General features: G+C 36.2%; 1 protein-coding gene and 1 pseudogene across 5 annotated transcripts in view; one reads left to right on the plus strand and one right to left on the minus strand.

Annotated features, from left to right (window-relative positions):
- Positions 1 to 19,049, plus strand: part of PRDM5 (PR/SET domain 5) — a 158,952-nt gene that overhangs the window by 72,675 nt on the left and 67,228 nt on the right. For all 5 annotated transcript variants that reach the window (XR_012059148.1, XR_012059149.1, XM_072938001.1 and 2 more), the window contains 3 exons: positions 2,855 to 2,934; positions 9,357 to 9,441; positions 10,652 to 10,809. Coding sequence is in view for 3 of the 5 variants with exons in the window: in XM_072938001.1 (XP_072794102.1) it covers positions 2,855 to 2,934; positions 9,357 to 9,441; positions 10,652 to 10,809 (323 nt within the window). In the remaining 2 variants the exon portion in view is untranslated. The remainder of the gene's footprint in view (positions 1 to 2,854; positions 2,935 to 9,356; positions 9,442 to 10,651; positions 10,810 to 19,049) is intronic.
- LOC116276740 (U6 spliceosomal RNA) lies at positions 4,436 to 4,534 on the minus strand (annotated as a pseudogene).

A 19,049-nucleotide genomic window follows, 5' to 3' on the forward strand; every position in this document is an offset into this window, starting at 1 on the left:
AAAGGAGGCTGAGGTTCCTGGCATTCCTCATGTCCTTCTGTACCTGTGTTTTTCTCATGAGTTTACTTTTGTCCTTGGCTTCTGAGTGGAAATGTCTTTCTGGATATGAGGAAAGTGTATTTCTCTTCTCCTGATTTGTTTATTCTCACATTCAAGAGAAAAGGATCATTGGTAGTCAGGTTCTGTTTCTTTTATTTGCTCATTGTCCAGAAAGTGTCTCCTTTAATGCTAGTTATAGAAGCTAGTGTGTGCATGACCACTGGCCCTAACTTTACATCGATTTGGGCTGCAAGCTGTACTTGAAATCTCAAGGTGGCAGACAATACAGCCTTATGAAATACAGCTTCAGAATGGTGCCCGTCACTCAGGCTTTACAGTGTTCTGATTTCTTTCTTTCTTTTCAAAGAATATATGGCTGATTTATCAAAGATGGCATTTTTTTTTTGAATTCTTTATACTTGGGCCCTTCCTATGCGTGCAAAACTTTTCAATAGACTTGTCTCTTCATAGTTTTTGTTTTTAAAAAGCTGTTATGTTTAAAACACTGTTCTTAATTTTCTCCATCTTTGCCTGCAATGTATTATAACAAATCTTTCATGTCATTTTTAAAGTTAACTTTGCTGAACTAAGTAAAAAACCAGATGCACACTGACAGTCTGAAAACTTGCATTCTTGTTATTGGGCATGTGGTCCTCAGACTGTGCTATAAGCATAATTTCTTCGAGGCTTCTTGTAACTGGTCATGGATATTAAAATATTACTGATTCTGAAAACTCATGGTGATTTTGGAGAAAATAATTTATAAAAGGAAGTTTTTTTTAATTTTTCTATGTTGTAGATCATATAAAATGTGAAACATACTATATTTCAGCCAAAGGTCACCATGCATGCTTTTTTGCTGGGATTGGTACACAATGTGTCTCTCATTCACAGCCTCTCTCTTGCTTCTTCTCTTTCCTCCGTGAACACCGCAGGCATTTGGGGAAAGAATATTCCATATTCAGAATAACAAAAAAAGCAATGTTCACACATATGGTTGTAGAACCCTTTACTGTAGAGAGACAAAGGTATTCAAGGAAAGAGAAGATCTTGCAGCTTTTACCACTGACGATCACAAATGTTCTCTGTTAGGTGATATGAATTGAAGATGCTGAAAAGAGAGAAGCTGAATTTCAAAATATGGATCACATTTTTCCATAGAAACTGTAACATATGGTGGGTAGGTTCTCAGACCAGCTCCCAGAAGCATACTTAACCCACATTATGCTGAAACTCACAATGCTTCAAAGACTATGTATTCAGTACAGTTGTATTAATTTTTCATGCATCTCTTACCTTTCTAAGTAGTGTGTTCCTTACTGTTTTTTAAAGCTGAATTTGAAAGTCAAATATCAGACTTATCTGAATACAGTAAAACTAAAATGGTACGAAATCTAGTTGCAGCTCTGCAGGTGCTGTTGTCCTTGAGCCTAGGGAAGCTCACAGGGAGGTGACCTTCATGGCCACTCAAGAGGAAACCGTGAAGGGGCTGCCTTCCTTACCCCACCCTAACCGTCTTACCACCCTACCCATCTTTCTCTTTTGATTAGATTCTGCAGATGCTGATCAAGAGGTTTTGTATTTATGGGACATGACATTTATCTGCATTCTCTGGCAAACAGTCATAAACTTTTCCCTTATTTCTGCTCAGAGGAGCTAGGATTCCAGTTCTAGGAGGAAGGATAGAAGACTTACGGAGCAGAGATGGGGGGGTTGGTGTGTTGCCTGTGACTCCAGCTGGAGGAGCAGGGGCAGGAGCATTGGCATACAGTGGAAGGGGTGGTTGTGGAAGTCACTTCTTTGCTCTTCTCTCCCTCAAGCTCTGACCTGCCTGCTGGGAAAGAATAAAGTCTAGTCTCAAAGAGCAGCTGATAAGAGGGATAAGCTAAGGCAGTAAAGGATTATGGATTGAAGGAGGGAAATCCCAGCTAGTGTGAGCTGGAAAAGAGGAAATAATCCTTCAGTGGCCCCGCGTATATAATAAATATATACAGAGAATTGATGACCAAATACATGCTGTTAGATACTCATTTTGCTTGGGAGAATTTTTCTCCTTTAATAGCCGTATTACTTGTCAGCCACCAAGAAGATTTTTCTTGGCTGTTAATATTTAGCATGCTAAAAATAGTGCATTGTATGAAACAAGTATCTTGAGTAATAAGACGAAAATTAGGATTTTCCTTTTTTTAAAAGTGTTTCTCTCTCATAAACAGTCTCTTTTAATAAGATAAAATTATTTTGTAATTTCGTTTTTTACCAATTCTGGATTTTTTCCCCAGATAGTAGACAAGTGGGGATGTGGATGGGGCTGAGGTTGTGGCAGGAAAGCCATGGATTAGTCATTTTGGGGCCAGGTAATGGGTACATGGTGTTTCATTCTATTATTTGTTTACTTTTTGAATATTTGAAATCAATCAAAAGTTGAAAAAACATTCTGTGGTTATTTATGGTAATCATACATGATACTGTTATTACATCACATTTTGAAAATTTTATTGAGTCTTTTCTATAACCACTGTGAAGTTTGAAATATGAAATGATATACTATATATATAAAATCACTATGGAAGAAGATAAAATTGGGCTTTATTTTGATTTGTATAATAATATGAATGTATTTAAATGTTAAAATGTAACCTCTTCTTTATCTGAATTTAATGAATATATCTACAACACTGAAACTCTTGGAGTTATAAATTAAAAAGAAGAAATACCTGTTTGGAAATTATATATCACCTAGAAACACTGTCTCTGATGCTCTTCTTAATATGCTCATATAAATCATGATGGTAATTTGTTTGTTGTTTTTGTTTAGGAGATCCTAAGAAAAAGCTCATATGTTCAGTGTGCAATAAAAAGTGTTCTTCAACATCAAGCCTACAGGAACATAGGAAGGTCAGTGAGATAAAGATTAATGCTTATCTTAGTATAAGATCTTTTAGTCATTTATAGTGTCTGCTATGAAAATTTTCAGTGGCTTTTTATATTGTAATGACAGGGCTTTGTCATTACATTAACTACTAACATACACTAAAATGTAAGATTGATATGCAGAAAAGTAGACTCTTGCAAAAGAATATTTTGAATTGTTAATTGTTGTTTAGAATTAGAGAAATATTTCTCCAATGCAGTATCGAGTCTCGCTGAGTCCTTCCTTACAACACCTCATACTGGTTTCAAGCTTTGTCAGTTGCTCTTTGCTCAGGAAATACTATATATTTGAGGAAACTGTATATTTTTGTGTATTTATAGTGTGTTCTGCTTTGACATTTAGCTATTAAAATGGATGCATATTAGAGTTAAGTTTGGCAAAGCAAAGACAAGAGCTCCATTATTTTAAAGAGCTAAAAATAATGTACAAGTATGTCGAAGTTTTACTAGCAGAAACAAATGATGATACAGTTGATCCTTGAACAGCACAGGTTTGGATGGTTCAGGTCCACTGGTAGCAGATTTTTGTCAGTGAATATATAGTGCAGTACTGCATGATCAGGGCTTGGTTGAAGGCACAGATGTGGAGGGTCCTCTGTAAAGTTATATGGTTTTTCGACTGCAGGAGATGGGAGGGTAGGAGTTGGGGAAGGGGTGGGTCCAACCCCTGAATCCCCGCATTATTCAAGGGCCAACTATATTAGGAGAAAATAAATTTAATACATTTTTAATAAGCATAAAACTTACTAAACTACTACTTTAATGTGAATGTTAACGTGAAAAATAAATGAGTCATTAACCCTGACAACATTAGCACTAGTTAATAGAGTTTACAGTAGAACGGAATTAAAATAGAATTTAGATTTTTGTTCATATCCTGTCAGAGTCCAAACAATTTATATCATATTATATTATATTATTAAAACAAAGATATAAATGATTATTTCCTAATTTTATATGCTGCTTTTTTGGAATATCTAGAAGCATACATTTTCTTTTAGTCATTTAATACCCAAAATGAGAGGAGACAGTACTAGTGAAAGTAAAATTTTACCTTGGGTGTGGTTTGTAAATAGAATTTTATCTCTTTATTTGTATGTAGATATATTCCAAAATAACTTGACAGACCTCAAAATTCATATGATATTCAATGCAGTAGCCCCAGCCATGTGCTTTGGAAATAGCCTATGACATATAAGGTAGTTAAATTGCTAAGATGTCTGAGGTTATAGCCTACATGTTGAGTGCTTTTGGTCCTTAGGGAGACATAATGGAACAAGCACTGGACAGGGTGAGCCCAGTGGGTGTCATCTTCTGTCACTAGCCCTCCATGTAACACTGTGCCTGTGTTCTCTCATTTTTAACATGTGACATTGAACTGGTTAGTGTTTTTTAAATTTCTTCTGTATGTGCCATGAAACTACTTTTTTTTCAGTTTTCAAATGGTGGTTTTGTCAGATTGTTTAAAAATATGGAACACTTCAATAATCTGCATGTAATTCTTGTTCAGAAGCCATGCTGATTTTTTCTGTATCATTCCAATTGATGTGCTGCTGAAGCAAGCATCGAAACGACTTTTTAAAGGAAATTTTGCGTAGAGCCCCAATCCAGATCCTGCTGCTTGTGTGTCTCTTCCTCTCTTCCCATCACCCTCAAGGCTTCTGAAGCAGAACCTAGTCTGAGACAAAGATTAAATCCAATTGAATAGACATTTTCTAAATAACCCCTTACTTTTATAATTCTATAATTTATTTCCCTGATTTTAAGAAGTTGAAATTTAAGAGATTTTACCAAATAGAATGCTTCAACAAAGTTGGCCGTGGGGCCTATTTCTGAAAAAATGTCTTCTTTTCCATTTATTTTCTTCATAATCTAAGAACTTTTCCCCCAAGGGCTATCTTGGGGGACCTCAGCCCTACCTGCTGGTGGCAGAATGCAGCACCCACGTGGTCTCTGTAGAATGTTAGTCGCTTACTAGCTCGGGCAGCACTTCCTCCATGACAGCATAGCTCCTCTGATGTAGCCTTTCTGACTCCACAGGCAGCTCCTACTGACTCCATTTTCTTCTTATAATTATAGTATAGCCAGCTTACAATGTGGCAATTTCTGATGTACAGCATAATAGTTCAGTCATACATATACATATATATATTCATTTTCATATTCTTTTTCATTATAGGTTATTACAAGATACTGACTCCAGTTGCTTGTGCTATACAGAAAAAATCTGTTGTTTATCTATTTTGTATACAGTAGTTAGTATCTACACATCTCAAACTCCCAATTTATCCCTTCTTACTCCCTTTCCCCCCGGTAACCATAAGTTTATTTTCTAAGTCTGTGACTCTGTTCTGTTTTGTAAATAAGTTCATTTGTCTTTTTTTTCTTTTTTTAGATTACACGTGTAAGTGATATCATATTGTATTTTTCTTTCTGGCTTACTTCACTTAGAATAACAATCTCCAGGTCCATCCATGTTGCTCCAAATGGCATTATTTTATGCTTTTTTATGACTGAGTAGTATTTCATTGTATAAATATACCACAACTTCTTTATCTAGTCATCTGTCAAAGGACATTTAGGTTGTTTCCATGTCTTGGCTATTGTAAATGGTGCTGCTATGAACATGGGTACATGAATCTTTTTGAATTAGCATTCCCTTTGGATATATGCCCAGGAGTGGGATTGCTGGATCATATGGTAAGTCTATTTTCAGTCTTTTGAGGACTCTCCATACTGTTTTCCATAATGGCTGCACCAAACTGCATTCCCACCAGCAGTGTAGGAGGTTGCCCTTTTCTCCACAGCCTCTCTAGCAATTGTCGTTTGTAGACTTTTGAATGATGGCCATTCTGACTGGTGTGAGGTGATACTTCATTGTAGTTTTGATTTGCCCTTCTCTGATAATTAGTGATATTGAGCATTTTTTCATGTGCCTATTGGCCATTTGTATGTCTTCATTGGAGAATTGCTTGTTTAGATCTTATGCCCATTTTTGGATTGGGTTGTTTGTTTTTTCACTATTAAATTGTATGAAATGTTTATATATTCTGGAAATTAAGTCCTTGTCGGTCTCATCTTTTGCAGATACTTTATCCTATTTCATAGGTTGTCTTTTTGTTTTGCTTATGGTGTCCTTTGCTGTGCAAAAGCTTATAGATTTAATTAGGTCCCATTTGTTTATTTTTCCTTTTATTGCTGTTGCCTGGGTAGACTGTCCTAGAAGAAGATTGCCAAGATTTATGTCAGATCATGTTTTGCCTATGTTTTCTTGTAAGAGTTTTATAATATCTTGTCTTATGTTTAAGTCTTTAAGCCATTTTGAGTTTATTTTTTTATATGGTGTGAGGGAGTGTTCTAACTTCACTGAGTTAAATGCTGCTGTCCAGTTTTCCCACCTCCACTTGCTGAAGAGACTGTCTTTACTCCATTGTATATTTTTGCCTCCTTTGTCAAAGATTAATTGACCAAAAGTCTGTGGGTTTATTTCTGGGCTCTCTGTTCTATTCCATTGATTTGTATGTCTGTTTTTGTGCTAATACTGTGCTGTTTTGATTACTATGGCTCTGTAGTATTGTCTGAAGTCTGGGAGAGTTATTCCTCCAGCTTTGTTCTTTTTCTTCAGTGTCACTTTGGCAATTCTGGGTCTTTGGTGATTCCATATGAATTTTAGGATTCTTTGTTCTAGTTCTGTGAAAAGTGTCCTGGGTAATTTGATAGACATTGCATTAATTCGGTAGATTGTTTTGGGTAGTATGGCCATTTTAACAATATTAATTCTTCCAGTCTAAGAACATAGGATATCTTTCCATTTCTTGAAGTCATCTTTAATTTCCTTAATCAATGTTTTGTAGTTCTCTGCATATGTCTTTCACTTCCCTGGTCAGGTTTATTCCTAAATATTTTGTATTTTTGGATGCAATTTTAAAAGAGATTGCTTTTTTCTTTTCTGTTCTGATATTTCATTATTAGTGTTAAGAAATGCATATGATTTCTGTATGTTAATTTTGTATCCTGCTGCCTTATTGAATTCTTTTATCAGCTCTAGTAGTTTTTGTGTGGAGCCTTTGATTCTGATCCTATAGTTGGGTTTGTCTAATGTCTAATAGAGTTTGGTTGTAGTATTTCATCTTGCCAGTAGATGGTGCTTTATGAATATACCAAATTTACAGTATAGTCTAGAATAGTATCTTACATTATTATGTGCTGTCCTATATTACAGTAAGATATATTATGATCCTTCTTGAAAATTATCTATTTTGAGACTTCAAATTGCAAGTCATTACCCTTCATGTCATTTTAGTAAACTGCACAGTTTACAAAATATGTTTTACTTAACATTAGGCATAATTAGTGTTATTTTCACTTTAAATATGATTGTTTTATTAAACTTTTTAAGGAGTTTTGAAAATAACTTTGGCTTGAATTTTCCACTATAAATAAAATAGTCAACACAAATGCTTTCAGGTACAGTAAATAATTTTGTAATTTTGAGAATATCAATTTGATCCAACCTTTAAAAATATTTCATGATTTAAAAGCCAGGAGAGTTAAGTGAACAAATATGAGTATATTCTGCAGCATTTTATTTAACAGCTGCCATTTTTATATGGATAAAGTCTTTAAAATTTTATACACTAATATAAATTTAACATTAAAAATGAAAGTACACTAAATATGTTTTCACTTATGTGTGTTGGAAGGCATATCGTCTTTTTTGGTGTATCTTGTTATTGTAAAAGATATGTATTACAGAAACAGAGTTTAAGAATACAAATCTATTCTTACTGTCCTTTAAATAAGCCTTACACCTCATATCATTGCTGTGAAGGTCTTTGATGATTGAAGATGTTGCTTTAAAATTTCTTAGGCTGAGAATTTGCCTTCTGTACTACATGGAACTTTCGTTCTGAGTGCTTGTGCAGCCCCGCCTGTTTTCTGAGGAACTGTAGAGCTCTCTCTGGATCCCAGATGTCCCCTGATCAAGATTAGATGCTACTGCATGTAAGCAGGGTATAAATCAGATTCTAGTGCAATGACTTCTTTCTGCTCTATCTTGTTTGTCTACTTTTCTCTGCTTTTTCCGGCTGAGTTTACTGACTCACCAAGAATCAGATTGACAGAAGTAGCAGGCGGGTTGGCAGCCTCAGACCTGCCATGTGACTGGGCATAGAACTGAGGCCCTGGCTGCAGAGCAGGGGTCTGTTAGCCTTGTTGTAGCTTCTGTTTCCCTGGCTGTGCCCTCTTTTCACTGTCCCTGCCTTGAGTTCTTCCATGGTCACTGAGATCAGGGGAGCCATTTAGCAGTCCTCCTCTCTTTACTCACTGAATTATAATCTATAGTTTGGGTATTGCAGTAGCGACTGTCCACATGTTTGTTCTTTTACTCACTGCCGTACCAGTTCAGGGTCCTCTGCTTTGACTTTGACGCTGCAGTGGCCTTAATTAATTAATTACTTAATTAATTACATAGTATCTTGGCTTCCTGCAGAAGGGCCTTTGCTTGTCTGAAGTTTAGTTTTGTGAGCTCTACCTTTAATGAGGTTAGAACAGAAACATGACCTCACCAAAACCATTTCTGAATCTTCAGTAAAACAATGTGATGCTCTTGTTCACTGGGATGATCAACAGTTCTAATGTGACGCTCTGGCAGTCTGTTCCTCTTAGGGCTTTGTACGTTGTTTCTGATAATAAACTAAGCACCTACTTTTAGTATTGCCTATCTGATTTCTCTGATTTAGAGTCTTGGAGGGAAAGAACTAAATTGAATATTCATTTGTAGTATTTCTTTAGTCAGTTGTTTGCTAAAGTTAGGCTCTGCTCCCTTATTTTTTTTTTAATAAAACTTACAAAACTAATAAAACTTACAGTATTTTTTATTGTGGTCCTCCTATTATGTGAGAGTTTTGCTGTGAGCTAAACATTTTTCAAAACCATATACCTTCTTGTCTTTCATGGTAATTAATGTTTTGTTCTATACTACATATATTTAAGTTTGAAGTAGCATTGACTACTATAAAGGAATTTTTTTAACATCAAGTTACATATTTCCAAGTCTAAATTTGTGCATAGTAGAGACAATATATACTAGGTATAATTTTTTTACAGAGTTTAAATTCATTATGTACTAAATAAATCTGCTGTATTACGTATTTAAATAGTGTGCAATCTTGTATTTTCTTTCAGTGATATGATTCTACTAGGTAACTCATGATCATTGCATCTTCAATTTACATAGGATACTATGAACAAAACTTAGGGCTGAATTATGACCTATAGTTTGGGTATTACAATAGCAACTGTCCAAATGTTTGTTCTTTTACTTGAGCTCTGTACATTTTTTTGGCTTTGACAGTTGACTTAACTGTCAATTTACCTTTTTGCAGATTCATGAGATATTTGATTGTCAAGAATGTATGAAGAAATTCATTTCAGCTAATCAGCTAAAACGTCATATGATCACCCACTCAGGTAAAATACCTATTTTTCCATTTATGTTGAAATCACATTGTCATTTCAGAAGCTCTTAGAGTGGTAATCAGTAGACTGTTTAATAATTCTAGCCTGGCCATTGACTGGCCATGTGATAGTAAGTTACTTAACCTTTCTAGACCTCAGGTTATTTCTGATGCAAAAGTGATGGGACTAAATGAAACTGAAGATCTTCAAATTTACTGTTTAATTGTTACCTACTCCTCTTTGAGCCTCAGTTTCTGTGTACTGCATCTGTGAAAAGATATCCTGCCTTTCAAAATTGCTGTGATGATTAAATGAGGTCATTTACATAGTGTGCTAGCAGAGTGTCTGACATTTAGGAGAGATTCAGCAATTACAGTTACAGTTCTGCTATTTCTAGATACTTTCACATTCTAACTAAGCTACTAATAAATGTTAGTGAGAAATTTGTAAATACATTTTGAGAATATAAGTTTTTAAAGCCATTGTTTGATTTTAAGCAAGTTTGAATAATAGGTCTGCTATACAGATTTTAAAAAATTCAGCTCTGAAAATAACTCTTGCTTTATGAGGTCTCTTTACAGAATTTAGAATGTCTATAATTTGAGGCTGTTGAAGTCAGAATGTTTCTGAATGGCCACTTCATTTGGAGGCAGGTAGAGATATTTTGGTAAATGAAAAGAAAAGATTGAAAACTGGTAGCCTTCAGATACGCTTTATTTGAAACATCTTGTTGTCAACATTACATGAATATTGCATAACTGTGGATTTTGCACAGCCACCTAAGTGTCTAGTTTCTGCTGAGAACCGGAAGCTCAGCCTGGGTGTGGTCCACTGGCCGGGCAGTGGGCAGTCCTGTCCTTCACCTCCACCGCTATTAGGTCACTCACCCTTAGCAGTCAGAGGTGTGACCCTGACTTAAACTCACACTGATCAGCAGATTTTTCATCTGGGATTAAGAGTTCTTCCTTGAATTTAAACTTCATCTTTATGTCTAAGCTACTTTATATATTCAGTTTGCAAATAGGTGAATAAAGAAAAGCTCATGCTTCTCTGGTGAAGAGGCTCACACATCTAAGGGGTGGATTGGGTAGCAGGTTTTTTCAGTTGTTTCAATCACGTTTTAGTTGACTTATCCATAAGAAGTAATACAAGGTAAGGCTGTTTCCCTTTTTATCCTTTGCCTTTATATAGATGTGAGATTGTCTCCACTCATTTTTCACAGAAAAACGACCCTATAATTGTGAGATTTGTAATAAATCTTTCAAGAGGCTTGATCAAGTGGGTGCCCACAAAGTAATACACAGTGAAGATAAGCCTTACAAATGCAAGCTTTGTGGAAAGGGATTTGCTCACAGAAATGTTTACAAGAATCACAAGAAGGTAAAAGCCTATTAATATTGTTATATACATATATATATTGCTGATTTGCTGATGTAATTACCAGCTGCTTATCTTTTAAAGAAGTTTTCGTATATCTGAGGCAAGCTGTACATGTGAAATAATTGGAGAAGATCTTACTTCTGCTTTCTAGTCACTCACTCAGCCCATAACCCCTGGGGCCTTGTTTCTGCCTTTATTCTCTATTGAAACTATCCTTGCTCATGTTACCTTTTGGGCATTCTCTTCATCTGTGATGCCATTTTAGCGACTCTGCTAGGTCTTCTGCCAATTTCTCTGGACACTTCTTTGGTCATCCTGGATGCTCTGGCTGTAGGCCTCGTCTGGGTCTTCTATGTCAGCTACATCCATGACTTCAGCTACAAACTGTACTCAAGAATTCGAAATGATTTGTTTTGTTAATCCCAAGCTTCAGACTCACATTTGTTACTGCTTATTTGATACAAAACTAGGCATCTTTTTGACATAATGAACTTAACATGCTCCAGATAATGTGTCACTTTTGAAAGTTTTTGTTAATTTCTGTTAATGACAAAAAGCATCTATAGTTATCCCTGTCTCTTTCTTTAGTCTTAGCCCCTTTTTAGAATTAGAAGCTAATTCTTGAAGATTCTACCTTCTATGTTGTCTCATCACCTGCACAGTTATCTGATCATTTACCATTCCAACATCTGATTATCGCTCATCTTCCATCACGTTAATACCCATCTAATTCAGCTTTTTTTTTACATTTTTTATTGATTCATAATCATTTTACAGTGTTGTGTCAAATTCCAGTGTTCAGCACAATTTTTCAGTCATTCATGGACATATACACACTCATTGTCACATTTTTTTCTCTGTGATTTATCATAACATTTTGTGTATATTTCCCTGTGCTATACAGTGTAATCTTGTTTATCTATTCTACAATTTTGAAATCCCAGTAATTCAGCTTCTTGTTACTTATCACTTCCCACTTATCTCGCTGACTAGATAATCATCCCAAAGCACAGCTCTATCACTCTTGTACTCTTGTACTATTATAAGTAGATTTCCAGTGCTTACGTAAGTTACAGTATATATATGCCTTACCCTGTCATTCAGAGTTCTCTGCACCGTGACCTCAGCTTCCTTTTCCAGCTTTGTATCGCTCTGTTTTCTGCATGAGCCGTATTGAAGACAACTCAGCGTGACTTCCAACTTCCCTTCCCTCCTTTCTAATAGGACTTTCTTCAAGTTACAAACTCTTCATTTCCTCTATTGATTTTTGTGTGCATTTCCTACACTTTACTCAAGTTCTTGTTGCCAAATGTGTCAGTTTTATCTTATCTACTTTGTGTATAAGATATATAATATAATATATATTATAATTAATGTTTGAATTCAATTCAGAAAATCTGCAAAGATGTTCAAATTCTCAGAAATGTATGTTTAAATTTGTGATATAATAAATATTTGCGTATTGATTTTGGTTGACAAATTTTAGAATGCTGTTAAACAACATATATATGTGTGTGTGTATATATATGTATATATATAAAATGTCTTTTCAAATAACTTGTTACTTTTTATTTGCAATATTCCATTGGAACTATAGTTATTTCTGTATTTATTTGGACTTTCCAAACACATCATTTTATCTTTTTTGAAATCATTTAAGAAGCTATGATATCAATTTCAGCTGCAGTCTAAAAAGAAAAAGAGGTGGATTTTATGAAAGAATAAGCAGGGTTGGTTGACAGTGTACCAGACTGCCTCTGCCTAATTTCTTGCTGACCGCCCTTGTGTTTAACTCGAGCATTATATGTTCAGAGGCAGGACCACATTCATTACTGCTGCTTTGGAATTACATGCCTATAAAAAATTATCTGGCCAGTTTCCTGCTCAGTCTCTGGAACCCTCTTGCTCCTTTCTTTGATGAAACTGATCTACCCACATTTACGAGTTTTTCACAGTTTGGCTTATATTATATGCCATATGGGAATTTGGCACAGGATCTTTGCACCATCTCTCATACTTTCAGCCATAAATCATATGAAAGTAATAATGATGTCTTGGGAAGGACAGAAACAACGATGCCTATAATTTCCAGAGTGGAAAGCATATTCAATCCTTCTGCTGGGGACCACTGTGCTTCTCACTGTGTTATGAGCTTGGCGTGGGTTTGGTATGGTTACGTGAAAATGTCTAAAATGTTCTCTAAGACTCATGGTGGAAAAAGCGAATCGATTTTTTCTTCTGTCGTTATTCATTAATGATGTTACAAAACTAAAAAGTAACGAGATGCAAGTAAAGCAGAGAAAAACCACTAATAGTCAGACTGATTTCCCCCTGTAGCATGACCAATGTTTGTTATTTTAAATGAATTAATTATTCTTTTGGGGGTTTTGATTATGTAGCTTGTGCATTTTTATTATATGTATTTGATTTATTTTGGGATCAATTCTTTTAACATTTGGATTTGCTTGAAAAGGGACTATTTTATTGTGACCATGACAACATGGCATGACATTTTGAAGGAGTGATTTCTGTTTCTGAAACTTAATTAGTTTTTCGTCATCTTGCCAGTTTTACAGGCTCAATAGGTCCAAGTAAGTTTTCCTTTTCCCTAATCCTTTGTAGTTGTATTTTTTAGGATCTAGCTAAAACAAAGATTGTTTACCTGGATCCAGCTATATGCTTTGATTCTTTAAATCACAGTTAGACAGACATTTCAGAACTGCAGGAAAGAGAAACTACTTAATTAGTCTTCACCCCCACGTTTTGTTCCCTCTCAAATGTAATGCAGAGCAAAACTGAGATAGTGTACGGTGACCTCCTCCTGCTCTAGGCAGGGTGTCTGGATGGACTGAAGTCTTAGATCCTGGAGCCGGCACTGCCTACTTGAAGATGGAAATGAAGACAGAGAGGTTTTGTCCTGATTAGGTCATAAACAAGCCCCTGGAGGACAGAGCTGTGTCGTTCAAATTTTCTCCTGGCCCCTTCCAGGGATGAACATTAGAGGCCTCTGAGGAACTCTGGTCACAATCGTTCCTAAAATATTTCAATTGGACCTCCTATACTACTAACATCCCATCCAGTGAGTTTTAATCTGGGCCATGGCTATTTTGTGGGTCTTGAAGTAATTTACTGGGTCATGAAGAGTCATTAAAAATTAGAATGGAAAAAATAAGAATAAAGGGTCATTTAATGAAATAATACACCTGTGTGTATGTAAATCTGTGTGTGTGTGTGTGTGTGTGTGTGTGTTAGATTTAGATATAAAAATTATTTTTTTGGTAGTGATTAGTTTGAAAGAGACTGCAAATCAGACTTTGCCCGCCCAGGTGAAATTTTATTAGACCTTAAAGAAAAGGACAAATCTCTCCATAAAAACATCAGAGATTAGGTTCTAAAACCATAATATATGGCATAAATTTTACATAATAAAAAAATCTTTGACAGATTCTAAGGAAGGTGCCAAATCGTAGACTGAAAGACAGTAGCTCAGTAATTCCATCACAGCCACGTTTTCCTTCAACTTTGCATCAGAGTTTTCTTCTTCAGGTGTGCCGTGGGTGAAGTAGCAGGTGGTTCATTTAAGGTGGTGTATTATCCGGAATTACCTACTTTTGTGTCCTAGAAGCACATTCACCATGATGAGATTCTCACATTGTCGACTGAAAAGAAGTGCACAACCTAAAAGTTGAGAGTTAACTTTTATTCGGCAGACATTTTCTGAAGACGTAACCCGGGGTGGCCTCTCAGATCGCTCTGAGGGACTGCTCTGAAGAGGCAGGGGAGGAGCCAGGATATATAGGAGTTTTGCCACAAAGACCAGGTAGTCAGAACATCAAAAGATTACAGTTAATTAAAGAAAAACAGATATCTCCAGCTGAAGAATTTAGCACTTTTCTATGTATGGGAAGGTGCAAAAGTCTAGGCTCATTGAAATCATTCCTTTGATACGCACTGAGCTATCTAGGGCCAGTGTCCCCAGTGTCCTGTTCGTTCCCCTCCTGAGTTCCCTCAGGGTGCACAGCGTGGGTGGCAGCAGAGGCCAGGCTGTCTGCTTGTCTGCATCCTGAGTTCCCTCTGCCGAGGGTGGTGGTAATGGTAATGGCTGGTGACTTGATGGCCCAGCATCCTTTGTGTACTGATAAGGCTGGCAATATTTTTCATTCACAACACTAAGAGAGACATGCAGGAATCGAACCTGACAGAAGGAAACAACAGGTACAGATGTTTCTCTGAAGCTTATGTCGCTAATGGCAAATTACTTACCTTATTTAAATTACTTTCCTCAGACGGAAGGTGAGACGGCACTATACATTTTCTAACATAAGCCCCTTATTTCCTGTACTAGATAGACAGTGAGCTTTGAAGATAGATGCTGGACTTCTATTCATAGCACCTATTGACATTGTGCTTTGAATGTGGCAGATGTTTCCTGAGTGAATACAAATCTACAAGATGATCCCAAATAAAGAAGATTTAATATTCTCAGTTAAGAAGTAGTTGTAGCGTGAGAAGTGATTTCTTTAGATCTCTGTTTGCAGTATGCATTGCAGCACTCTGGCCTTTCTGTGCACTCTCTTTCTTGACTTTATGAGCATATTAGTGATCTGGTGATACACTGAAAAATCATTGTTGTATTCCTTCTGCACTGAGCTTATCAACTCAAGATATTTAAGAATTCTTTAAACCTTTAATTTGAAGACACTACACTGTTGTGATTTTCAGAACCCTTTCCTGGCTCTGAGATAAATAATTGACGTGTAGCCCACTTACTGCCAAATTGGTTACTCCCCTTTATTCTCTGACTTTAATAGAGGAACCTCCCTCCCAGCTTTTTTCCATGTCCTCCACTCCCCCAACCCACAAATAGTCACTGAAGAGCCATCAGCTAAAGACTGTACCCTGGTGTTTGCCTGAGCTGCATGCACATTGCTTGTTGCTCTTCAGAGCTTTCTTCTTCCTGGTTCCTGTGGGCACAGGGCCTTGCCTCCCAAATCCCTAGCCTCTGATTCTTGCCTGTGCCTTAAAGCTGCAGACTGGCTCTTACCTCCAGAGTTCGCCTTTGTGTGGAGTATCGCCTTTGTTCTCCACTCTGCTCTTTCCCAGCCCCCCACCCCCACCCCAGCACAGGGGTTTGAGCTCACATCGCTTGACCTGCCTGCACACCCATAACCTTCTTAAAACCACAAAAGAACATGTTGAAAGAGAGGAAGGTGACATTTCTTTATTTCTTAATTTAATTAAAAAATTTTTTTGCCTTTTTTTCTGTGTAGTAGACATCTTATTAAATAAATCTCTAAGATCACACATGAATCCGTGGGTAATCAATTATGCAGCTTAGGTTAGCATCCCCTGGCTCCAGCCACCTTCCCTCCTCCGACCCACCGTATTTCCAGTCCCCTCCCCAGTGGCTAGCTTTCTGGGTGTCCCCAAATCTATTAAAAACTGTACAGATATTTGTACAAATAATTTGTTAATTATTGCTACATCTACTGCTATTTTCAAAGGCCAGGGACCCTAAAAACTGGAGGATAGTTTGTAGACTGAGTAGAACTTACTTTTTATCCTCAGAATGATACCTTTGAGATACTTTAAGTCGCTATAACAGGTTGGAGTAGGGAAGATTGATTAGGCAAGAGTTGGAGGTGGTTAGGTGGCAGAGTTGGGAAGGTGACCATTGGAATGGGAAAGAGAATGTGAGAAGAGACTCCCAAGTGTCAGGTTGCACGGGAGTGTGCATGGGAAGCCTGCACTGTACGAGGCACCCCCGTCATCACCTGTGTATCCTCAGAAACTTCCACACTCCACACTAGGGTTTTTGTGTAAGGGGAAGTTCTTTTGGGTGGAGCTTGGATAAAAGGTTTTAGCTGCCCACTGGGGAAGTAAGTCTAATTAAATGTAAATGGTTTTATGACATAGATGTCATTCAGGAACTTACTTCTTTGCCTTAACAGTATGGCTTGGAGAGCTTTTTCAGGTAGATTCATACAGTTACTTACTTTTCATAACCATCACTATTGTGATAACATCAGTGAACATCTTTTTACATAAAACTGACTTTGCCAGGAGTATTTATGCAAACAGATCTTGTATAGAATTCATGGGTCAGATATTAATTTATTTTAAGTTTTGATTACTCCTGCCCAACTGCTTTCTGAAAAAGCTCAATTTTCACTTAGCAGTGATGGAAAGTGCCTCTTTATCTGTGCCCTCACTATCATTTGATTCTATCAGCCTTTTTTTTTTTCAGTCTGAGAATTGATATTTCATTGCATTTTAGCAATGGCGGGTGAACTTCTACTCTTCTCATGTTTATTTTTCATTTACATTTCTTCTGAGAAATGCCTGTAGGTGCTCTGTGTCCTTTCTCCACTGGCCTCTTTATGGCTTCTCATTGATTTCTAGGTGTTCCATAAATATTATGAATATTAATTTGTTTTAGTTTCTAATATTTGTTCTCATCTATCAACTTTCATCTTTGGAATAAAGAAGTTTTACAGTTTTACGTTTTTAAGTATGACATGGATTATGTGTTGTATGACTTCTGAGTATTTACAGCTTCTGAGCTTCATGCTTTACTTAGAAAACTTTCTTACTCCAAGATTGTGGAAGTCCTCATCAATTCTTTTTAAAGTTATATTTGTTTCCTTTTTATTGGTATTTTAATCCATCAATAATTTATTTTTAGGTATGGAATGAAATATTGATTCATAACCACTGCTTTCACATTGTTAAAAACCTCTCATATAGATCTGTTTTTGGACTCCATTTTGTTCCTTTTAATCTCTGTTCTCTTGCAATGTCATACTATTTTAATAATTGCAGTTTAACGTGTTTCAGTATCTGTTGGACAAGGGCTCCTTTGTAGTTTTCCTTCTTCAAAATTCTTTTATGTGGTGTTTTAGGAAGAGTAATATTAATAAGCAGATGCTTATGACTGCTTCCTTTTTGTCTTCTTGGAAATCAGTGTCATATATTAAAAAGCAGCTCTTCTTCACAAAAATTCTTCTGATAAGCACTTGCTCTTGTGAGTGATTTGGTTCAGAAATGTTTTGTTCTTTCCCCTTTTGGGTAGACAAGGCAGGAAATAAAAACAGCTCATTTTCCTCCATAATCATTAAATTAATTCTCCACTACCAGTATGTTACTTTTTCATGTATTAAAACATGTTATTTAGTATAACATGGAGCTTTGGCCCTTAACCCTTTCATTTTTATTCTGCCTGAAGTTCTGCCAAGCTTGATTGACTCAGCCCATGGGATCTATGAGAAGATTCAGTAAGAGGGTTGAAAAAAAACCAGACTCAGTTAGGTTAGCCATAGCCAAAAAATATGGTGATGGCTTGTTACACTCAGAGAAGGCAAAAAACTTTGAAAAGTAAACTCTGAAATTCATAGAACATAGCAAACGGGAGCAATTTAGTGTGAGGGCAGGAAGAATACTTATGTGAACCCTCAATATTACAGGGTAATGAATTTTAAGTGATGTCAACAGTGTTAGTTTGTGGCAGCCAAGTTAATTAAATGGAAAAGTATTATGTTTTTGAAAAAGGGACATCCTTCTCTCTCATATAACAATTTGTATCGTACTAGAAAATACTGCAAAACCTGAACCAGTGAGAATTAGAGATGTACAAATGAGAACTGTATGTGATAATTAAAATACGCGGAAGTGCAGTATTTTCAGTAAAAAACAGGGTTTGAACCTAATATCCATATTGGGTGTTGTATATTTAAAATTAGAAAGTGATTCTAAACTCAGGTCTTTTGACTTTGGTTTGCATCTGTATTATGTTGAAAATAGGCTAGTTTAGTTTTTATGAGGGTTTCAACTGAGACTATGCGGTTGGTGGTTTTAAACACACACACAACGTGCATATACATTTTACTTTCTGTCTTTGTATCATCTACCTATCTATCTTTCATGACCAAATATTTGGAATCTTATCCTCACCCTGTTTCTTATTATCTGTTAATTTCTGAGGATTTATACTATAAGAAAACAATTTCCTGTAGAAGGACTGGTATTAATTTTTAGAGAGAGTAATTTTTGATAGGACTAGGATTGGTCCATTCTTGCTTATTTGTCTGTTTGTACTTTAAAAATCTGCACTCATTTCTTTTTGGATGACCCATAAAGTTCAGTGCAAGATTACCAATTTATTTAGCTATCTTGCCTAGCAAACAAGTTATCCACTAGAGGAGTAGGTATAGCTGCTATGATTTGTTCCATATGAATGATAA

Source organism: Vicugna pacos, chromosome 2 (assembly GCF_048564905.1).
Source record: "Vicugna pacos chromosome 2, VicPac4, whole genome shotgun sequence".
Classification (NCBI taxonomy): domain Eukaryota; kingdom Metazoa; phylum Chordata; class Mammalia; order Artiodactyla; family Camelidae; genus Vicugna; species Vicugna pacos.